Source organism: Scomber japonicus, chromosome 23, assembly GCF_027409825.1.
Source record: "Scomber japonicus isolate fScoJap1 chromosome 23, fScoJap1.pri, whole genome shotgun sequence".
NCBI classification, from domain to species: Eukaryota; Metazoa; Chordata; class Actinopteri; order Scombriformes; family Scombridae; genus Scomber; species Scomber japonicus.
Window position 1 is genome coordinate 206,027 of NC_070600.1, and position 21,532 is coordinate 227,558.

The following is a 21,532-nucleotide window of genomic DNA, read 5'->3' on the forward strand; positions in this document are numbered from 1 at the left end:
TTGTTTCACACCGACAGTTTTCTCTGGAGTTTTGTGGTTATAGTTAGTCGTAACAGCTAACTTGGTTAGCATCACCAGGTTGCCGGTGTAGACTGTGGTAGGTAGGCGCGCAATTTCCTTGAGGTCCAGCCATCGTAACCTCCCCCGCTCTGTCCTCTTGCTCCTCCGGATGCCCATATAAGTCGAAACTGTGTTCTTTTTTTCCCCCGACATGCACCTCAAATTTTCAAGATGCCGCCGCTCAGATCCGATACTATTGGCCTCCAAGCAGCAGTCCACAAACCAATGGGTGACGTCACGGCTGTTCCGTTATACACTATATACACTATATATATATATATATATGATGACAGCTTCAGCTGTCATTATACAGCTGAAGCTTGTCAAGGGCTTGATAACAAGTCAGTCATTAGAATCAGGTGTGTGAGAGTGGGGAGATACCTAAAACATGCAGGGCAGTAGCTCTACAGGAGCAGGGTTGGAAACCACTGAATTAAATAAACAAGAATTTACATCAAGCTCAGTCCATTGCCATTTATTCAATTGGCAGACACTTGTGTCCAAGATTGACAGGTTGATTAACCAATGTCCTCGAGATCCAGTCTTCGCAACCATAGCAACCTCCCCGCTCCAACCTAACCCCCGCCTCATGCCCATATAAGCAGAATCCGTGTTTTTATTTTTCCCAGCATGCACCTGAAATTTTCAAGATGACGCTGCCCAGATTCAAAACTATTGGCTTCCGAGCAGCAGTCCACAAACCAATCGGTGACGTCACGAATGTTATGTCCATTTCTTTTAAACAGTCTATGGTTTCTGCGCGCTAATAATGTTAATTAATTTTATTAATAATAATAATAATAATAACTTTATTTTGTATAGCGCCTTTCATGAAACCCAAGGTCGCTTCACAATAACAAGAAACACAGACAAAAAACACACACACACATTTAGCCTGCAAAAGCATGTAGGAACAAGTGCCTTTTCAACATTGATTTAAAAGAGTCCAGAGTTGGTGCTAGGCGAATGTTAGGAGGGAGCGAGTTCCACAGTGTAGGAGCTACCACACTGAAGGCCCTGCTCCCGAAGGTTTGCCTTCTGGTGCGGGGGATGGACAGGAGGCCCAAGTCGGTGGAGCGCAGGTCCCATGAAGGGTTTATATTAATTTTGTTATTCATTAACGTCAAGAGAACTCCCATTTAAGAATTTTACCATTAGATTGTAAAAGACAGTCAAAAGCACATTAATTATGGAGGGCATGAGTCTTGCATCTAATAGTGAATTCCACTGTAAGCAGAATGTTGCATGTGTGTCTGCACAGTGTCATATGTTCACTGCTCAATGTTGTACAAAATTGTACAGTACAGGTTGGCATGGCCTGTGCCTGGTGTTGGGCCCCATATATCTTTTCATGAGGCCCAAAATCCCTGGCAGCACCCCTGCATATGTGCATGTAAATGCTGATAGTTATTTAGATTTATATTTTTCTTCTCTTTAGGTCTATGTAAGGTCACTGTGATGATGAGATGTCAAAACGTGACTGAAGTAAGTGATGAACCAGGAGATGAAACCTACCTCAACGATAGGTACACTGATGTCTACATCACAAAAGGAAGGAGTAACGAGGTTAATACTCAACATGAGGTGTGGCAGCTTGAGACAACTTCCAATGCCATCTGTGACCCTTCAATCAAGTGTCAGGACATCTTTAAAGTCTTACCTGACCAACCTAAATACATCAAAGTCGTTCTGATGAACGGTGTCGCTGGTGTTGGAAAAACCTTCTCAGTGAAGAAGTTCGCTCTGGACTGGGCAGAGGGCTTAAAAAACCAGCATATCAGTCTGGTGTTTATGTTTCCGTTCAGGGAGCTGAACTTGATCAAACATAAGAAGTACAGTCTGATCATGCTGATCTATAAATTCTATCCAACATTACAGAAGCTCACAGGAGAGAAGCTCGCTGTCTGTAAAGTTTTGTTTATCTTTGACGGCCTGGATGAAAGCAGACTTTCACTGGATTTCGACACCAGGAAGGTCGTGACTGATGTCACAAAGAAGTCATCAGTCAGCGTGCTGTTGACAAACCTCATCAAGGGGAACCTGCTTCCCTCGGCTCTCGTCTGGATAACTTCCCGACCTGCAGCAGCCAATCAGATCCCTCCTTCATGTGTTAACAGGGTAACAGAAGTTCGAGGCTTCACTGACGACCAGAAGGAGGAGTACTTCAGGAAGAGATTCAGTGATAAAGAGCAGTCCAGCAGAATCATCTCACACATCAAGACATCCAGGAGCCTCCACATCATGTGTCACATCCCAGTCTTCTGCTGGATCACTGCTACAGGTCTGGAGGAAATATTGACTACAGACCAGAGAAGAGAGCTGCCCAAAACCCTGACTGACATGTATTCACACTTCCTGCTGGTTCAGACAAAGAGGAAGAAGAACAAGTACGATGGGGGACATAAGACGAGTCCACAGGAAATGACGGAGGCTGACAGGAAACTTCTTCTGAAGCTGGGGAGGCTGGCGTTTGAACAACTACAGAAAGGAAACATCCTGTTCTACCATGAAGACCTGAAGAAGTGTGGTCTTGATGTCACAGAGGCCTCTGTGTTATCAGGATTTTGTACACAGATCTTCAAAAGAGAGAAACTCCAGAAGAAAGCAGTTTACAGCTTTGTTCATCTGAGCATTCAGGAGTTTCTGGCTGCAGTCTACATGTACCGCTGTTACGCCAGCAAGAAGACAAAGGTACTGGAGGACTTTGTCGGAGAAAACAACATTTACTCATCTCTGGATGACTTCCTGATGGGAGTCATGGAGAAATCTCTCCAAAGTAAAAATGGCCACCTGGACCTGTTTGTTCGCTTCCTTCATGGCCTCTCTCTGGAGTCCAACCAGAATGTCTTAGGAGGCCTGGTGGGTCAGACAGAGAACAGTCCAGAAACCATCCAGAGAGTCATCAACAACCTGAAGGAGATGAACAATAGTGATATCTCTCCTGACAGAAGCATCAACATCTTCCACTGTCTGATGGAGATGAACGACCGCTCAGTCCATCAGGAGATCCAAGAGTTCCTGAAGTCAGAGAACAGATCAGAGAAGAAACTCTCTGAGATCCACTGCTCAGCTCTGGCCTACATGCTGCAGATGTCAGAGGAGGTTCTGGATGAGTTGGACCTGGAGAAGTACAACACATCATGGGAGGGACGACAGAGACTGATCCCAGCTGTGAGGAACTGCAGAAAGGCTCGGTAAGTCCAGATGTGATTAACATTATAAATCAGTGTCGATTAGTAGTCTAGTTCTTCAAATATAAATAATATATTGGGTCATTGAGAATGTTGGGTTTCTTTAGTTTAAATTAAAGAGTACGGTCTAGGCCTGCTCTAAGTGTATTGAGGTAACTTTTGTTGGGATTTGGTGCTGTATAAATAAAACTGAATAACATTTTTATTATTGTTAAATTAGTGCTCTACTTGTTTATAGCGGAAATGATAGCAGTTATATTTAGTCACAGATGTTCGTGAGCTGTTTCAAATGTTGTGAGTACAAAAAAATGTAGATTTTTCAGTTGGTTGTTTATAGCTGTTAAGTTAATGAACACAGTTATTTTATTTATTTCTAGTAATTATTGAACATTTTGTTCTACTTTTGTTCCTTTGAGTGTTGGAGGCATCATTCAAACCTGGAAAAAAACAAATGAAGCAGCATTTTATCGCAACACATATAAGAATTTTACAGTTATCAGTGAATTATTATATGAACAGTTTCTATAAATAATATATGATCAGACAACCTTATTAGTTTGTTAATTGTGTTTGTGCTGAATTTGTTTGTTTAGATTCTCAGAAAAGAAAGTCAATAAATAAATGTCATGCAGTAATCTGTCATGTACATCTAGATATTTAATTACTATTACACACAGGGCCGCCGCGTACTTCTTTTTGAACTTATATACTTCTTTTTGAACTTCTTTTTGAACTTCTGTACTTCTTTTTGAACTTCTGTACTTCTTTTTGAACTTATGTACTTCTTTTTGAACTGGGATACCCTCAGAAGAAACATCTAACTGAGAATTCCTGGTGGTGTTTCCATGTTCATTGCTGCCTGTAGTGCTCGCAGATCTGAGGACGACTGCTGGTGGGCCCTTAGCTCTCAGGGAAATTTGTGGGCAGTTTTTTCGTCCCGTGTCCAGTCACTACCAGTGTGCCCCAGCACTATCGCCCTCGCCCTGACCTGAGACAATGTATGGGCATTGAAGATCACGTGAAAGCAAGGAAGGGGAGAGGGGCGGAGGAGGGCCCTCTTATATGATTCTACCACTGGCCTTGATGGGGGAAAGTGTCATTGAGCTTGAGTGTTGCTCCGCCTCGGATCGGACTTCTTTGCTCTGATAGCGGAGGCACTTTCTCACGAGCCCCACAAACCTGCCCTATGGTCGCTCTGTCTCTAGAGCCCTATCAAGATTTATACCTCTGGCCTACTTGAATCCTAACAGCTATAAGGTTTCACTGAATGCGAACACCCAGCCAGTTCGGGGAGGGGTCTCTACACAAGCTCCCTTTCCAAATGTGGTGTGTGTGAATCTCTTACATCAGTAATGTTGCCTTAGAGCAGATGCCCTAGAGTTTACCTCTTGGTGGCATAAAAGTGTCCTTCTTGAAGGGTCCCCTGCCCTAAGGCCTTTGTTATCCTCGCTCAGAGACACTCTATCACAGCGGAGCTTTCACATGGTTTACATGGTGTTTATTCAATCCATAATACAGGTAGTTATTCTACCTTAATCTATTTTAAGACTAAAATTGATAACTGGTTGTGATCGCACTGTGTTAAAGATTCAGATCTCTGGTGCTCCTACACTGTTTATAAGTCACCCGGTAATCAATCAAGACCATCAGAGAAAGTGGGTTTATCACAACGAAGTTCCAGTGAAGCTGGAACCTATCTAAAGAAATCACCTTTGGTTGTCATCCTGCTCCGATTTACAGTGCGTCAGTCCGCAGTGAGAGAGGAGCAAAGCTGCATTTTATTGCTTTTTTAAAATGAATCATGGTCAATATAATTTGGATTTTAAAAAATAATTTACAAAAAAAAAAATATTCAAAGTGAAAACAGATTACAGAAGTAGTTCAAATTAATTAAAAATATATAGTGTAAAATAAGTGATTGCATAAGTATTCACCCCCTTAAAAGTGACTGACCTAATTCAATAGAGGTCCAGCCAATTATTGCTAGTATTCTTACGAATAGTGTAAGGGAGATCACCTGAGTGCAGTGAATGTGTCTCAAGTGTGTATAGTATAAAGACACGTGTCTGGAAGGTCCAGTCACTGGTCACTCCAGCAAACTCCAAGAAAAGGTTATTGATAAGTATAAGTGAGAGGATGGATAAAAAAAAAATCAAGTCACTGAACATCCCCTGGAGTTCAGTTAAAACCATCATTAAGAAATGTAAGGAATATAGCACATGTGTAAATCTGCCTAGAGCCGTACTCACAAACTGAGAGACAATGCAAGAAAGAGACTGGTGAGGGAGGCCACAAACACACCTGTGACTACTCTGAAGGAGTTAAAAGCTTCAGCAGCTGAGGTGGGACTCTGCATACAACAACTGCTTTATGGTAGAGTGGAAAAGAGAAAAGTCACTGTTGAAGAAAACTCATTACATCTTGACTAGAGTTTACCCAAAGGCATGTTGGAGACTCAAAGGTCAACTGGAATGGGGTTCTTTGGCCTGATGATAAATTGGGGCTTTTTGGTCATCATACCGGATGCTATGTTTGGCGGACACCAAACACTGTAAATCACCACAAACACACCATCCCCGGTGTGAAGCATGGTGGTGGCAGCATCATGTTGTGGGGATGCTTTATAGCAGCAGGCCTTGGTAGGCTTGTAAAGTGAATACAGCAAAATATAGCTAGGGAAATCCTGGAGGACAATCTGATTCATTCTGCAAGAGAACTGACGCATGAGAGAAGATTTATTTTCCAGAAAGACAATGACCTGAAGCATACAGCGAAACCTACAAAGAAATAGTTTAAAGACAACAAGGTGAATGTTCTGGAATGGCCGAATCAGTAGTCAGAGTAAAATTGCAGTGTCCAGATGTGCAAGCCTGATTGAGACCTGTCCAAACAGACTCAGTGCTGTGTGTGTTTGTGGCTAAAGGTGCATGTAGTAGATACTGACTTGAAAGGGGTGAATATTTATGCAACCACCTATTTCACATTATATATTTTTAATTAATTTAATAATCTGTTTTCACTTTGACATTAAAGAGTTGTTTTTTGTAAATTATTGAAAAAAAAGCCAAATTATATTGACCACGATTCAGTTTATAAAAGTGCAAAACATCCAAGATTCAAGACAACTTTATGAATCCCTTGAAGGGCAATTCATTTGACAGTTTGCACCACAACACACTTGTATACCTAAATAACAAGATACAGAAGAAAGAAGAGATGGCAGCTGTGTGCAAAATGTGCAAAATCAGTGTGCTTTGCAAAGTTCTCAACATGTAATGTCATAAAAATGACAAAAATACTTGTTCCCTGGTATTTATAAAATATATATATTTAAAGGCAAGCAATATCATATTAATAGGATTGACTTATGTTCATTTATAATGTAAAATGAATATTTACTTTAAACAAGGAAGGAACTGTATCAGATTGTGTCATATCCCATTGAATCATACCGAACCAAATTGTATTGAATCAAATCCATTTAAAAATGTATCGTTCCTGAATCAGATCATATCCCATGTAGATACGTATCAGATTGTCTTATATTAGAGCGATGCACACCCCAAGTCAAAAGGGTGACACATGGGTTTTCTTTTGGTTCTGCCTGGAATGGTGTGTTGGGAAAAAGAGAGTGGTGTTGGTGGGATAGAGACATGTGTTTTAACAGCAAGATTAAAGCAAAACAAAGATTAACAATCCACGAGAGAGAGAGAGAGAGAGAGAGAGAGAGAGAGAGAGAGAGAGAGAGAGAGAGAGAGAGAGAGAGAGAGAGAGAGAGAGAGAGAGAGAGAGAGAGAGAGAGAGAATTATTGCTTCATTTAAAAACACTACAATTAGCTGAACTGGGAGTGTTCTGGTAGCTTACAGGTTAAGACACACATCTTATAACTACAATGTCAGTGGTTCAGGTCCAGCAGTGGAGACTGGCTGCATGTTATTCTCTGTCTCTCTCTTCTTGTTTCTTGTTTATCTCTCAGCTGTTGCTTTTCATTAAACGAATGGATTAGGGTTAAATGCATGAAATAAATGTAAAGTTTCCTCTTTCATGATAACATATGTTGTAATATATGTGTCATTACAGACTTTCTCGCTGTTATCTCTCAAAGACTCACTGTGAAGTTGTAGCCTCAGCTCTGAAGGTCAACTCCTCCCATCTGACAGATCTGGACCTGAGCTACAACATCCTCTATGATTCAGCAGTGAAGCTTGTGTGTGCTGGACTGGAGAGTCCAAACTGTAAACTGGAGACTCTGAGGTCAGTTCACTGATTGTAGCTTTGCTAGATTTGTTTCTATATATTCAATTAAAATCCTTCACTGAAGTTTCAGACATTTGGTTCATAGATTTTCAGGATTTGCTTTTAGCTCAAATCTGTAGAATTAAATGTTTTTTTCAGGAATTTAAAATCCACAGTCTTGTTCTGTGTAAAAATGACTATGAGGCTTCAGCAGTCTGAGTTTTACCTGCCAAGGGACAATGGATGAAAACTAGCTATTGTAGCTAATTCCGGCGCATTTACATTTTAACTTGAAATGTTCATGAATGTACACTGTCTACTTTTTAAATAAATAAACTAAACTAAGCTATCAAGTATGTATCTTTTTGCTTTTTCAGTGTTTCCTTGCTAATCTGTAGTGGAGGGATTATTTTGAAACTTTGAGTCAAAGAAATCAAGTGTGAGTCTACCAGACTGTCAGCGCCTCATATTAGCTTCAGCTAAATTTATGAAGTCATTTCCTGCTTTCCTTAGCTGTGTTAGGAAGATACCACTTCACAGTCCATATGTCCAGGAGGAATGATTACTGCCACCAATAACATGTTTTAACTACACACACCTACTAAACTACCAAATACAGGAAGAAGTGTTCAGTCCAACATGTCTGATTTCATATTGATTCTCTAATTACAGACTTGACTGCGGTCATAGTTCAACATAGTAATGTTGAACTATACATCTAAAACCTGAACACATCTGATTGGATTATACATTTTAATCTACATAATTTATTCTTTATTCAGATTGTGTGGCTGTAGTTTGTCAGAGGTCAGCTGTGATTCTCTGGCCTCAGCTCTGAAGTCCAACCCCTCCCATCTGAGAGAGCTGGATCTGAGAGACAACAAGCTGCAGGATTCAGATGTGAAGCTGCTGTCTGCTCTTAAGAAAAGTCCAAACTGCAAACTGGAGACTCTGAGGTCAGTTCACTGATACTGATTCTGTTACTATTGTTGATCTTTGATATTGATCCTTCAAAACACACACACACACACACACACACACACAGATCAATACAGGTGTTCACACCTTGACATGAATATGTGTCGAATGTTGTGGTGACACTTAGATGATGTCTATAGAAGGCTGACATTATGATGATCCACAATAACACAATGACACAGTCACTCTGCTCATTTTAGAGAAAAGCTCATTGATGAGGACATTGTAATGTTGAACTACACATTTAAAACCTGAACACATCTGATTGGATTATAAATGTATTTTAATCTACATCATTTATTCTTTATTCAGATTGGAGGACTGCAGTTTGTCAGAGACCAGCTGTGCTCCTCTGGTCTCAGCTCTGAAGGGAGACCCCTCCCATCTGAGAGATCTGGATCTGAACTACAACAAGCTGCAGGATTCAGACATGGAGCAGCTGTGTGATTTTTTGAAGAATCCAGACTGTAGACTGAAGGCTCTGCAGTAAGTTCACTGACTGTCTGTTACTACTGTTGATCTTAAAGTTTGACAACTGAACCTAATTTATGTACATACATAACATACATCAATGAAGTTAATTTCTTCTATATTTTCAGTGTTTTACTGAAGAGTTTGTGTGTTGTTATAAGAGATGACTAATTTAAGAAACTGTAGAAAATATTCACTGTTAGTTGTTAAAGTAAATAAATGTTTATAATGTTTGGTAAAGAGTCACATCTGTATAAGATCATCTCAACTAATATCTGTTTGAAACTGATCAAGTTTACTTGAAGGAGAAATATTTTAATATTATTTAATGAATATGTCTTATAATGTCTGATCATTGATATTGATCCTTCACACACACACACACACACACACACACACACACACACACACACACACACACACACACACACACACACACACACACACACACACACACACACACACACACACACACACACACACAGATTGACTCAGTGTTGACATGAATATGTGTCTGAATGTTGTGGTGACATTTGGATGATGTCTATAGAAGGCTGACATTATGATGATCCACAATAACATTACAACATAACAATATATGACAAAGTCACTCTGCTCATTTTAGAGAAAAGCTCATTGATGAGGACATAGTAATGTTGAACTACACATTTAAAACCTGAACACATCTGATTGGATTATAAATGTATTTTAATCTACATCATTTACTATCTATTCAGACTATGGGACTGCGGTTTGTCAGAGATCAGCTGTACTTCTCTGGTCTCAGCTCTGAAGTACAACCCCTCCTATATGAGACATCTGGATCTGAGTAACAACAAGCTCCAGGATTCAGACGTGGAGCTGCTGTGTGATTTTCTCAAGAATCCAGCCTGTAGACTATATCTTCTGGGGTCAGTTCACTGAGTGTCTGTTACTATTGTTGATCTTAATGTTTTACAGCTGAACCTAAGTTATGTACATACATAATTTATATCCATGAAGATATTGTTTCTATATTTTCAGTATTTTACAGTTTAGTGTGTAGTTATAAAATGACTGATTCTTAAAGAAACTGTAGAAAATGTTCACTGTTAGTTGTTAAAGTAAATGAATGTTTATAATTGCTGGTACAGAGTCACATCTGTATACAGAAGTTCCTCTCAACTAATATCTGTTTGAATCTCATCAAGTTTACTTCATGAAGGAGAAATATTTCTTTATTATATTCTTTAATGTGTTTTAATGAATAATGTCTGATCATTCATATTGATTCTTCAGAACACATACACACTGCTGTGGAAATTGTCAAAAAACACCACGCAAATATGAAATAAAACACAAAGCACTGCTTTGTTGAAGATTAAGAGTAGTTTATTAAGCTATTTTCAGGACCAGGACCACACCACAACTGCCCTGCCTCCAGCCATTCCTATAAATACCACATTTCTCTTCCCCTTCCGCTCTCATATTCTGCGTTTCACGTGCAGGCAGTTTCAGTCAAGCTTTAATGGTCCTCCCCAGGGGCGGACTGCACATCAGGAGCACCGGGACAATTCCTGGTGGCCTGATAGTCGTTTTGGCCTGACTTGAGAAAGAATCAGTTGTAGGATGCCCGGGCCAATCAAATCCACGTAGTTATGTGGTGATGACGGGCAACAGCAGGCTACAGTAGAAAATAAAAAAACATGCTGTCTCTCTGACTCTGCTGCACGGAGGGTTCAGCTCCGCCCCCTAAGACAGAGGAGAGGAGCAGCTAATGTTGACCTCTGCTGCTGTTTGCTGTCACTTCCTGTCGCATTGCTCTCCTCTGCTCTGGTCGAGCGAACTAGAGAGTGAATGAAGAGAGAGAGCGCTGACAGTAAGAAAGCTGGTGAATCAAATCAATAAAACATTATTTTATGATTGTTTCATAGCGGTTACGTTCAACAGCACAAATAAACTTCCCCACACCTCCACTCAACCCTGCAGCTCAGCCTCAAACCTTTGAATGTGAAACACTTGCGTGCTGTTTACAACACAGCAGAGACTTTATGCTGCTTTAGTTGGTTCAGTTTAAAATGTCTTAATGAGAGACCTTCTTTATTTCCATCTTTACAATAAATTAAATCTGATCCTGATCCACTTCTAAGACATCTGGAAGTCTTTTATTGATCAGCACCAGAATGATGCATTTGACTTAAAAATGTACAACATTTTCTTCAATGTAACCTACCTGTTGTTCTACCTGTCACTACGACCATTTAATTATCAAAGCCCCTTTCACATGTTCAACATAACCTGACTGTCATTCTATCTCGTCACTATGACTATTTCATTATCAATGCCTCTTAGAGCCTCTCTCCATCTCTGAATTCAGACATGCACCTAATCATTCCCGGCTATATCAGCACTTTCTCCATGTATCATCATTGCACCACTCTTAAGATGCACTCAGTCTTTGTTGGAGGTTTTTGGGGGTCCTTGCTGCCTGGGTGCAGCGCAAAATCGTTAAAGCGCATAATGTTGTGGGTAAGGTCCTTGCTAGTGAAGAGTAGCTTATTAAGCATATTTTCAAGAGCAGAACGACGCCACAACTGCCCCGCCTCTGGCCATTCCTATAAATACCACCTAGATCTCTCCTCCTCATCTGCTCTCGTATTCTGAATATGTGTCTGAATGTTGTGGTGACATTTAGATGATGTCTATAGAAGGCTGACATTATGATGATCCACAATAACACAATGACAAAGTCACTCTGCTCATTTTAGAGAAAAGCTCATTGATAAGGACATTGTAATGTTGAATTACACTTTTAAAATCTGAACACATCTGATTGGGTTATAAATGTATTTTAATCTACATCATTTATTCTTTATTCAGATTGTGGGGCTGCAGTTTGTCAGAGATCAGTTGTGCTTCTCTGGTCTCAGCTCTGAAGTCCAACCCCTACCATCTGGGAGGTCTGTATCTGAATAACAACACGCTGCGGGATTCAGACATGGAGCAGCTGTCTGATCTTCTGAAGAATCCAGCCTGTGAACTGAAGACTCTGAGGTCAGTTCACTGAGTGTCTGTTACTATTGTTGATCTTAATGTTTAACTACTGAGCCTAATTTATGTACATACATAACTTACATCCATTAAGTTCATTTTCTTCTATATTTTAAGAAATTTTACTTTACAGTTTAGCGTGTAGTTATAAAAGATGACTGATTCTTAAAGAAACTGTAGAAAATGTTCACTGTTAGTTGTTAAAGTAAATAAATGTTTATAATTTTTGATAAAGAGTCACATCTGTATAAAGAAGATACTCTCAAATAATATCTGTTTGAAACTGATCAAGTTTGATTGAAAGAGACATATTTTAACATTATTTAATGAATAATGTCTGATCATTGATATTGATCCTTCAGAACACACACACAGATCAGTACAGGTGTTTTAAAGCATTTTTATGACTCAGTGTTGACATGAATATGTGTCACTCTGCTCATTTTAGAGAAAAGCTCATTGATGAGGACATAGTAATGTTGAACTACACATTTAAAACCTGAACACATCTGATTGGATTATAAATGTATTTTAATCTACATCATTTATTCTTTATTCAGTTTGTGTCGCTGCGATTTGTCAGAGATCAGCTGTGCTTCTCTGGCCTCAGCTCTGAAGCACAACCCCTCCCATCTGAGACATCTCTATCTGAGCTACAACAAGCTGCAGGATTCAGGAGTGGAGCTGCTGTCTGATCTTCTGAAGAGTCCAGACTGTGAACTGGACACCGTGAGGTCAGACACTGTTTTATACTTCTGTGTTGACATTAATATGACACTTGATCATTTACTCTGAAGCTCTGGATCTCTCCTTTTGTCTTCTATATTCGGCAGTTTTTAAGCTGCATCCTGTTGGGTTCAGGTCTTTGGACTTTCCATCTTCTAAACTTCAGGGCTGGACAAAAAAATAGATTTCCAGATTAATTGTGATTCTTGTTTGAATGATCAGTAATCAATTCTTGAAATCCAGAGATGGATCTTTGCATTGTGCCTTTATTCAGTAAACAAGTGTACATGTGCACTGTGTTGTGTGTATGCAGTGTTTCAGTTAGAGCAGCATGATGTGTAAAATGTCTACTTTGTGGAATTTTAGTTATTATAATATATAGAAAAAATATTTTAAGTTTAAAAGTAACATAGATGCCAGCTGCTATATTCACCTGTAAAATGGATTTACGAGACTGTGATGACTCAGGATGGTCAGCTGACTCTGGCTGTCTCGTAGTCTCATAGGGGGTCATCTAGTGATCAGTGGTGCAGTAGGGGAGACTGGAGGCAAATGTATTTCTTTTCATTTTGTATTTCTTAAAATACATAAAATACCTAAATAAATAAAATATTTGAGGCACAGTTCCTGTGTGCGTATTGATCATTTGGAAGTGTTTAAAATATGAATTGCACTTGGGATAAAAGACTTCTTATAATATAATAATATATTATAGGAACTCTGTAGCGCCTCCCAGAGCTCAAAAGCTCAAACTGGTCAATGAGAGGATGAGAGCGAGGTCCGGTTTGACACATGGCGGAGTAGGTCGCAAACTGGGAACGCTCTGTTGAAATCCTGATAAAATCCTTTTCATATCCGTCTGATATTACACAAATAGTTGTGCAAACGCTACTTAATTCAGAACATGAAGAAGGCGACTAAAAAACAAACTCAACTGGCGGATCAACACATTACTAAAGTAATTCAGGATGATGCAGCTAAGCTAGCTGAACCTGCGGACTCTGAAGCTAGCATGACCCACACACCGTTAACACTGCCTGATATGGAGAGACTGCTGACTTGGAAGAACGCATCTTTACCAAACTCTCTGCTCAACTTTCTGCTAACCGTGAGATCATTGACCAACATCATGAAACCATTCAGCATATGGAAGTCTCACTCAGTGATACGCAGACGAGACTTGAGAGACTTGACTTCAAAGTTGCAGCTCTTTCCAGCGATAACGAAGCACTGAAAGCTAAAATAGAGGATCTGGAAAATCGATCCAGGCGCAATAACATCCGTATAATAGGTCTGCCTGAGAAAGTCGAAGGATCACAGCCCACCGCTTTCATCGACACACTGCTGAGGGAGACCTTTGGAAGCGAGGCTTTCCATACATCTACAATCGCTGATAGGGCTCATCGGACGGCCATGGCTAGAAAGAACCCAACCGACTCGAGACCTCGTCCATTCCTCATACGAATTCATCACTATCAGACCAGGGAACTCATGTTGATAAGCGAACTCTGATGGCCATAGCAGCCCACCCCATAGAACTGTTATCATCACTGGCATATCAGTCGTAATGGTGTCTTTGTTTTTTTATTATTATTATTTATTATTCATGCTAATGAATGCTTTAAAAGAGTCCAGACGGTCCTATTCATTTGAAGGCTTTAGAGGCCTGTATTTTTAGTTGAACTACTTTTCCTTATTATTACTTTTTTGTATGATAATCTGGGACTGACTGATGGACCAATCTCAGTTTTGCTCTTCAGGCTAGCTTAGCCCAAACTTCACAATCATTTATGGTTCTGTGATGTGCAGAAACTGTTTTTACTAGGAAATATTTTTTCACATTAACAGAGTGTAGAGTTTAAGGAATGTTAGCACGTGTTCTTTGTGCTGTTTGCTGGAAGGAAAGTTTACCAGCCACCCTGCAATTGCAATTTTTTTTTTTCCAGTTTGTTCTTCCTCTCTCCTTTTTTTTTTTTTTTTTTTCTCTCCCTCACACGTCATCATCTCACTCTCTCTTGGCTTCTCATGGCTACCTGATAGCTTCCATGTGTACACTTTATTCATTTCCAGTGATGGGTAATGACTTCTCAAGTTAACCTTTGTCAGACTCGCCCTGTTCAGTGCGTCTCACTTAATGCTAGGGGCCTGAATAATGCAGTGAAAAGACAGAAAATAGTCTCTTATCTCCAACAATTACAGGCAGATATTGCTTTTATACAGAAAACTCATCTAAAAATGATTCTGTTAATTATCTTAAACGAAACTGGGTGGGACAGCTGTACCATTCACGGTTTAATGCCAAGGCCAGAGGGACAGCAATCCTTATACACAAAAATGTTGTATTTCAAGCAGAGGATGTGATTGCCGATACTAATGGGAGATTTATTATTGTAACTGGGCAGTTGTTCTCCCTCCCTGTCATCCTTGTCAACATCTATGCCCCAAATTTTGATGATCACGTTTTCTTCAAGAAACTATTTTCCTCCACACCCGACCATAACACATACAACCTAATAATAGGTGGTGACTTAAACTGTGTACTCAACACTACATTGGATAGATCCTCAAATAAACCCCAGCCTCTTAGTAAATCTGCCAAACTTATTAATGAATTCTGTGCACAGGCTGGTCTTTCAGATATCTGGAGATTTAAATATCCTGACAAAAAAGGATTCTCCTTTTTCTCTGGGGTCCATCATACTTACACCCGTATTGATTATTTTCTTTTAGATAAAAGATTACTGGGAAATATAGAGACTTGCCAATATCATACTATTTCTATCTCAGACCATGGTGCACTCTCCTTCCAATTGGCGTTGCCTAACTGTTTCAGACCATCACGCCACTGGAGACTCAACCCACTCCTATTAGCCGATGAAGAATTTATACATTTCATCTCCTCCCAGATTCAGTTCTTCTTAGAAACCAATGCCACCCCAGAGGTTTCTCATTCAATCCTATGGGAGACACTTAAAGCTTTTCTTAGAGGGCAAATAATTGGATATTCCTCTAGAATGAAAAAAATAAGAATGGCCAAACTTGACAACATCTCTCAAGCTTTGGCTAGTATTGATGAACGTTACTCCTCATTCCCATCTCCGGCTCTCTATAAGGAAAGACTACGCCTACAAACAGAATATGACTCACTCACCACAGACAAGGCCACATATCTACTCACAAGGGCACAATATAATATTTATGATTCAGGTGATTCATGCCTTCTCCAAGTGTTTTGTGGACTTGGAGAAGGCATTCGACCGTGTCCCTCGGGAAATCCTGTGGGGGGTTCTCCGGGAATACGGGGTATCGGACCCCCTGATAAGGGCCGTCCGTTGCCTGTATGACCGGTGTCAGAGCTTGGTCCGCATTTCCGGCAATAAGTCGGACTTGTTTCCAGTGAGAGTTGGACTCCACCAGGGCTGCCCTTTGTCACCGATCCTGTTCATAATTTTTATGGACAGGATTTCTAGGCGCAGCCAGGGTGTGGAGGGGGTCCGGTTTGGTGACCTCAGGATCGAGTCACTGCTTTTTGCAGATGATGTGGTCCTGTTGGCTTCATCAGACCGTGACCTCCAGCTCTCACTGGATCGGTTCGCAGCCGAGTGTGAAGTGGTCTGAAATCGGAATGAGAATCAGCACCTCCAAATCCGAGGCCATGGTCCTCAACCGGAAAAGGGTGGAGTGCACTCTTCGGGTCGGGAATGAGATTCTGCCTCAAGTGGAGGAGTTCAAGTACCTCGGGGTCCTGTTCACGAGTGAGGGAAGGATGGAGCGGGAGATCGACAGGCGCATCGGTGCGGCGTCTGCAGTAATGCGGACTCTGCACAGATCCGTCGTGGTGAAGAGAGAGCTGAGCCGAAAGGCGAAGCTCTCGATTTACCAGTCGATCTTCGTTCCTACCCTCACCTATGGTCATGAGCTTTGGGTAGTGACCGAAAGAACAAGATCGCGGGTACAAGCGGCCGAAATGAGCTTCCTCCATAGGGTGGCTGGGCTCTCCCTTAGAGATAGGGTGAGAAGCTCAGTTATCCAGAGGGAGCTCGGAGTAGACCCGCTGCTCCTCCGCGTCGAGAGGAGCCAGATGAGTTGGCTCGGGCATCTAGTCAGGATGCCTCCCGGACGCCTCCCTGGTGAGGTGTTCAGGGCACGTCCCACCGGTAGGAGACCCCGAGGAAGACCCAGGACACGCTGGAGAGACTATGTCTCTCGGCTGGCCTGGGAACGCCTCGGGATCCCCCGGGAAGAGCTGGACGAAGTGGCTGGGGAGAGGGAAGTCTGGGCTTCCCTGCGTAGGCTGCTGCCCCCACGACCCGACCCCGGATAAGCGGAAGAGGATGGATGGATGGATGGATGGATGATTCAGGTGACAAGGCTGGCAAGCTTTTAGCCCAACAAGCCGCCAGACCGCCTCCTCTCGCCTTATACCTAAAGTTTATAATAAAAATGACGAAATTGTGACCGATCATCTGGAAATTAACAGCACCTTTAAACAATATTACAGCAACCTCTATACCTCTGAATGTGATAAAAACTTTCCACAAATAGACAGCTTTTTCAACAACCTCACATTTCCTTCTATCCAATCTGAACACAATTCATTCTTGGGGGTAAATATTTCATCTGGAGAGATCTTAGATGCTATTAAATCCTTAAAAAGCAATAAAACGCCCGGACCGGATGGTTTTACCTCAGACTTCTATAAAAAATTTGCACCTCAACTTTCTCCTCTGCTTCAAGCTATGTTCAATGAGTCACTATCATCTGGTCAACTCCCACCAACTTTACGACAAGCTGCGATAACACTGATTCCAAAAAAAGGTAAAGATCCCCTCCAATGTCCTTCATACCGCCCAATCTCCTTACTAAATAATGATTATAAAATTCTGTCCAAAATTTTAGCTGGTCGACTGGAGAAGTTCTTGCCACAGATAATATCAGCAGACCAAACTGGTTTCATTTTAAATAGACATTCTAGCTCAAATCTAAGACGACTCCTGAACATTTTGTATTCCCCTTCAACTCTTGCTCCTGAAATGGTGATTTCACTTGATGCTGAAAAAGCATTCGACCGAGTCGAATGGCACTATCTTTTCTCTGTGCTGAAACAATTTGGATTTGATAATGCGTTTATATCTTGGATCCAACTTCTGTATGTTCAGCCCCTGGCTGCTGTGGTCACCAATGGGCAGCAGTCTGAATACTTCCCCCTTGGCAGAGGTACCCGCCAGGGTTGCCCCCTATCCCCTCTCCTCTTTGCAATTGCCATAGAGCCGCTAGCCATCGCCCTTAGACAATCTGTGGAGTTTTCAGGCATAGTGCGACATGGGCTTACTCATAAATTATCCCTCTATGCTGATGACTTGCTTATTTATACATCCAACCCTGTAGCCTCAGTCCCCTATATTGTTAGTATTTTAAATCAGTTTTGGAAACTGTCTGGTTACAAAATTAATCTTCAGAAAAGTGAGATGTTCCCCCTCAATCAGGCTGCAACCCAAATTCCCCCAATTCATTTTCCATTCAAAATAGTTAAAAAAGGATTTAAATACCTTGGGGTGGAGATCACGCCCACCTTTTCATCTCTGTTTGTTAAGAACTTTGGTGTTCTTTTTGATAAATGTAAACGGGATATGGTGAGGTGGTCGAATCTACCACTTTCCATAATTGGTCGTGTTAATCTCATTAAAATGATTGTATTACCAAAATGTCTTTATTTTTTCCAAAACATTCCCATTTTAATAAGGAAAAAGTTTTTCAGAACTTTGGACCAGAGCATAACATCATTTATTTGGAATGGTAAACCACACAGGATCAAAAGGCAATCTCTCGAAAGACCCAAAGGGCTTGCTGGCCTGGCACTACCCAACTTTATTTATTATTACTGGGCTTGTAACATTCAGAAAATGTTGTCTTGGACAGAGGAATACCATCCTGACAGGAGTGAACCCTGGGTAAACCTGGAGTGCACACACAGCGCGGTCCACTTAGGCTCTGTATTATGTGCCCCTTCTCCTCCTACTCCACAAAGCCAATTCTCCCCAAATCCCATTGTTCTCAATTCAATTCGAATTTGGTCACAGTTTAAAAGACATTTTAAAGACCCTCTTCCCTAGACTCAGCCTTTGGGATATGGCGGGGAAAAGGCATTACATCTATTTCCAATCTCTTTATTGAGGGCTGCTTTGGATCATTTGCTCAACTTTCTAAGAAGTTTGACCTGCCCAAATCTCACTTCTTTAGATATCTCCAAGTAAGACACTTCGTACAGAGAAACATTGCCTCCTTCCCAAATCTCCCAACAGATAATACACTAGACAATTTTCTGTCTTTATCTCCACACCGGAAAGGTTTAATTTCAATTCTCTATAATGATATTTGTAACATCACTCCCCTTTCACTGCAAGGAATAAGACAGCTTTGGGAGGATGACTTTGGGGAAGCAATGAGAGAGGGTCAATGGGAAACAGCACTTGACTTAGTACACACCTCCTCTCCATGCGCCAGACACAGCCTAATTCAACTTAAAATCCTCCTAAGAGTACACTGGACCAGGGCTAAACTAGCTGAGATTTTTCCTAGTGCTGACCCTGCATGTCCCCGCTGCAAAGGTCTGCCAGCAGACCACATACATATGTTCTGGTCTTGCCCACATCTTAGGACATTCTGGGCAGACATATTTCAGGCTTACTCCAGAATGTTTGGTATAGACATCCCTCCAAACCCAGTATGTGCCATATTTGGCTTTATAGAAGAAACAAAATCTCTTAAAGGCAGGGCCTATGCTGTCATAGCATTCACTTCTCTACTTGCTAGACATCAGATTTTACTTATGTGGAAGGAACAAACACCACCCACATTCACTAGATGGATAAGAGATATTATGTTTTTCCTGAAACTGGAGAAAATTAGATACACACTGAAGGGCTCTATACAGAATTTTGAGAGGACTTGGAGTCCTTTCTTGACATACTTCGAGAGCCTACAAATCCCTCTACAGGAGACAGACTAGATGGTGACCCCCCCCCTTCTTTTTGTTCTGGTATGTATTTATGTTTATATGTACCTAATACTGTACATTGTATAGTAACATACTGTACTGTATTACAGCTTTTGAAAAGACTGTAGGGTGTGACTGGATGGGGTTGAGGTTGGGATGAGTGGGTTGGATGAGGGGGGGTGGGAGATTAGGTGGGTGGGTGGTTTGACTAATACTACTATGTTATATTACTTATGCTACACATTTGTACAACCAAGATTTGAACTTGTTGCTCATAATTGTGTATTATTGACAAAAATCAATAAAAGGTGTTAAATGGAGAGGATGAGAGCTGTCAGTGACAATGCTCCTCGCTTTCTTCCTCATTCTCTCAGTGAACAGCTGGTTCAAAAAGGTTTGAGGTGAACCAACTATTTTACTGGCTAAGACTTCTATCAGAATATTTTCTGTATTAACAGAGAAGCTCATCTGAGAGTCCAGAACTGTACCAAGATACTTAAAATTATCCACAGTTTCAACAGACTGGCCATTGAGTGAAACTGGTTTAATGATCACATTCTATTTTGTAGAGACTACTAGTTCCTTTGTTTTATCCACATTAATGACACACTGGCTGCTGTGGCACCAGGTTTCCAAAGCTTTTTACCCTAGCTACATATGCAGCTTCACTACCAGAGTTGTTTTTTTTGTAGAAGCCCAACTAAGGCCACGTTGTCTGCATATTTAACCAGTTTAAAATCATTGTCATTGATCACAAAATCATTCGTACAAAGAGAGAAAAGCTAAGAACACAGAGTTGTCGGTAGCTTGGCTCACTTTTCCACCGAGCTGGAGCTGGTGCTGGTTCCGAGCTAGTGCTAGAGCCAGTGCTCAGTTGGTGCTAACCCGAGCACCTCTTACGAACCTGTTGCTTTGGGTTAGGGTTAGCGTTAGGGTTAGGGTTACCCTAACCCTAACCCTAACCCTAACCCTCTGATCCAGAGAATTAATCTCTTATTAATATTAAGATTTCCTTAGCTGTCTCCTTTTTTCACACAGTAATTCCGCATTACCAGAGCAAAAAGCAGCCTTTCCTTCAACTAGTGTCTGAAATACTTCTGATCAACACACTGAATCATTTCTCTGTACAACATGCAGCATTAACAGTCATCAATAGTCTATCTATTTTCATTAGATGCCAAAACAGCTGGAGCCTGCAGCGCGTGCGTAACACCACTGTTTATAGGACGTTATAGTTCATAAGTGTGGATACTCAGTAGGTTTATATAGTTACTGTGATAGTTGTAGTTCTTAATGTTGACAGTCTTTTATATACCTATAATAATATCCAGATCCAACCTGTCTTTGTATTTTACTGGTGAAAAATACACACCAATGTATGAGATGCAGGCAACTTTTAAATGAAAAAAAAATGCCTTTAGGTTGCGTCTTATACACTGTAGATTGTAAATAAAATAGGCTGTTGCTATTTTTTAGACTTGTATGAAATCGACAGTAACAAGGTTATGGGTCACTGCAGTGTGGGTCACGTGACCGCAGTATGCGGTTACTGTCCCCAGGCCTACTACTGTAGCCCCGCAAGCAGCCAGGTGGGAACCTAGACCTCCTAACCCCAGCCCACATTTCCAAGCAGCCTCCAAGGCCTTAGCCAGGATTTTTCAAATACCGAGGTCAAAAATAAGACCACGACTTATATGTGACTAGTGTAATTCATGTATATATGATGTATTTATGCCACTTTCTTGCTGTGCATGGTCAGTCTTGTGGTCCAGTTCTTTCTTATCACTTCTTGTCAATTTTGCAACCTATATCAACTCCTATTTCAATATTCCACAACTTCCA

General features: G+C 41.0%; 1 protein-coding gene across 1 annotated transcript in view; it reads left to right on the forward strand.

The window, feature by feature from the left end:
• Positions 1–231: 231 nt before the first annotated feature.
• Positions 232–21,532, forward strand: part of LOC128353476 (NACHT, LRR and PYD domains-containing protein 12-like) — a 32,826-nt gene continuing 11,525 nt past the window's right edge. Inside the window, exons 1-7 of the mRNA XM_053314179.1 lie at positions 232–289; positions 1,499–3,254; positions 8,271–8,444; positions 8,779–8,952; positions 9,675–9,848; positions 11,797–11,970; positions 12,528–12,701. Coding sequence (XP_053170154.1) covers positions 232–289; positions 1,499–3,254; positions 8,271–8,444; positions 8,779–8,952; positions 9,675–9,848; positions 11,797–11,970; positions 12,528–12,701 — 2,684 coding nt within the window. The remainder of the gene's footprint in view (positions 290–1,498; positions 3,255–8,270; positions 8,445–8,778; positions 8,953–9,674; positions 9,849–11,796; positions 11,971–12,527; positions 12,702–21,532) is intronic.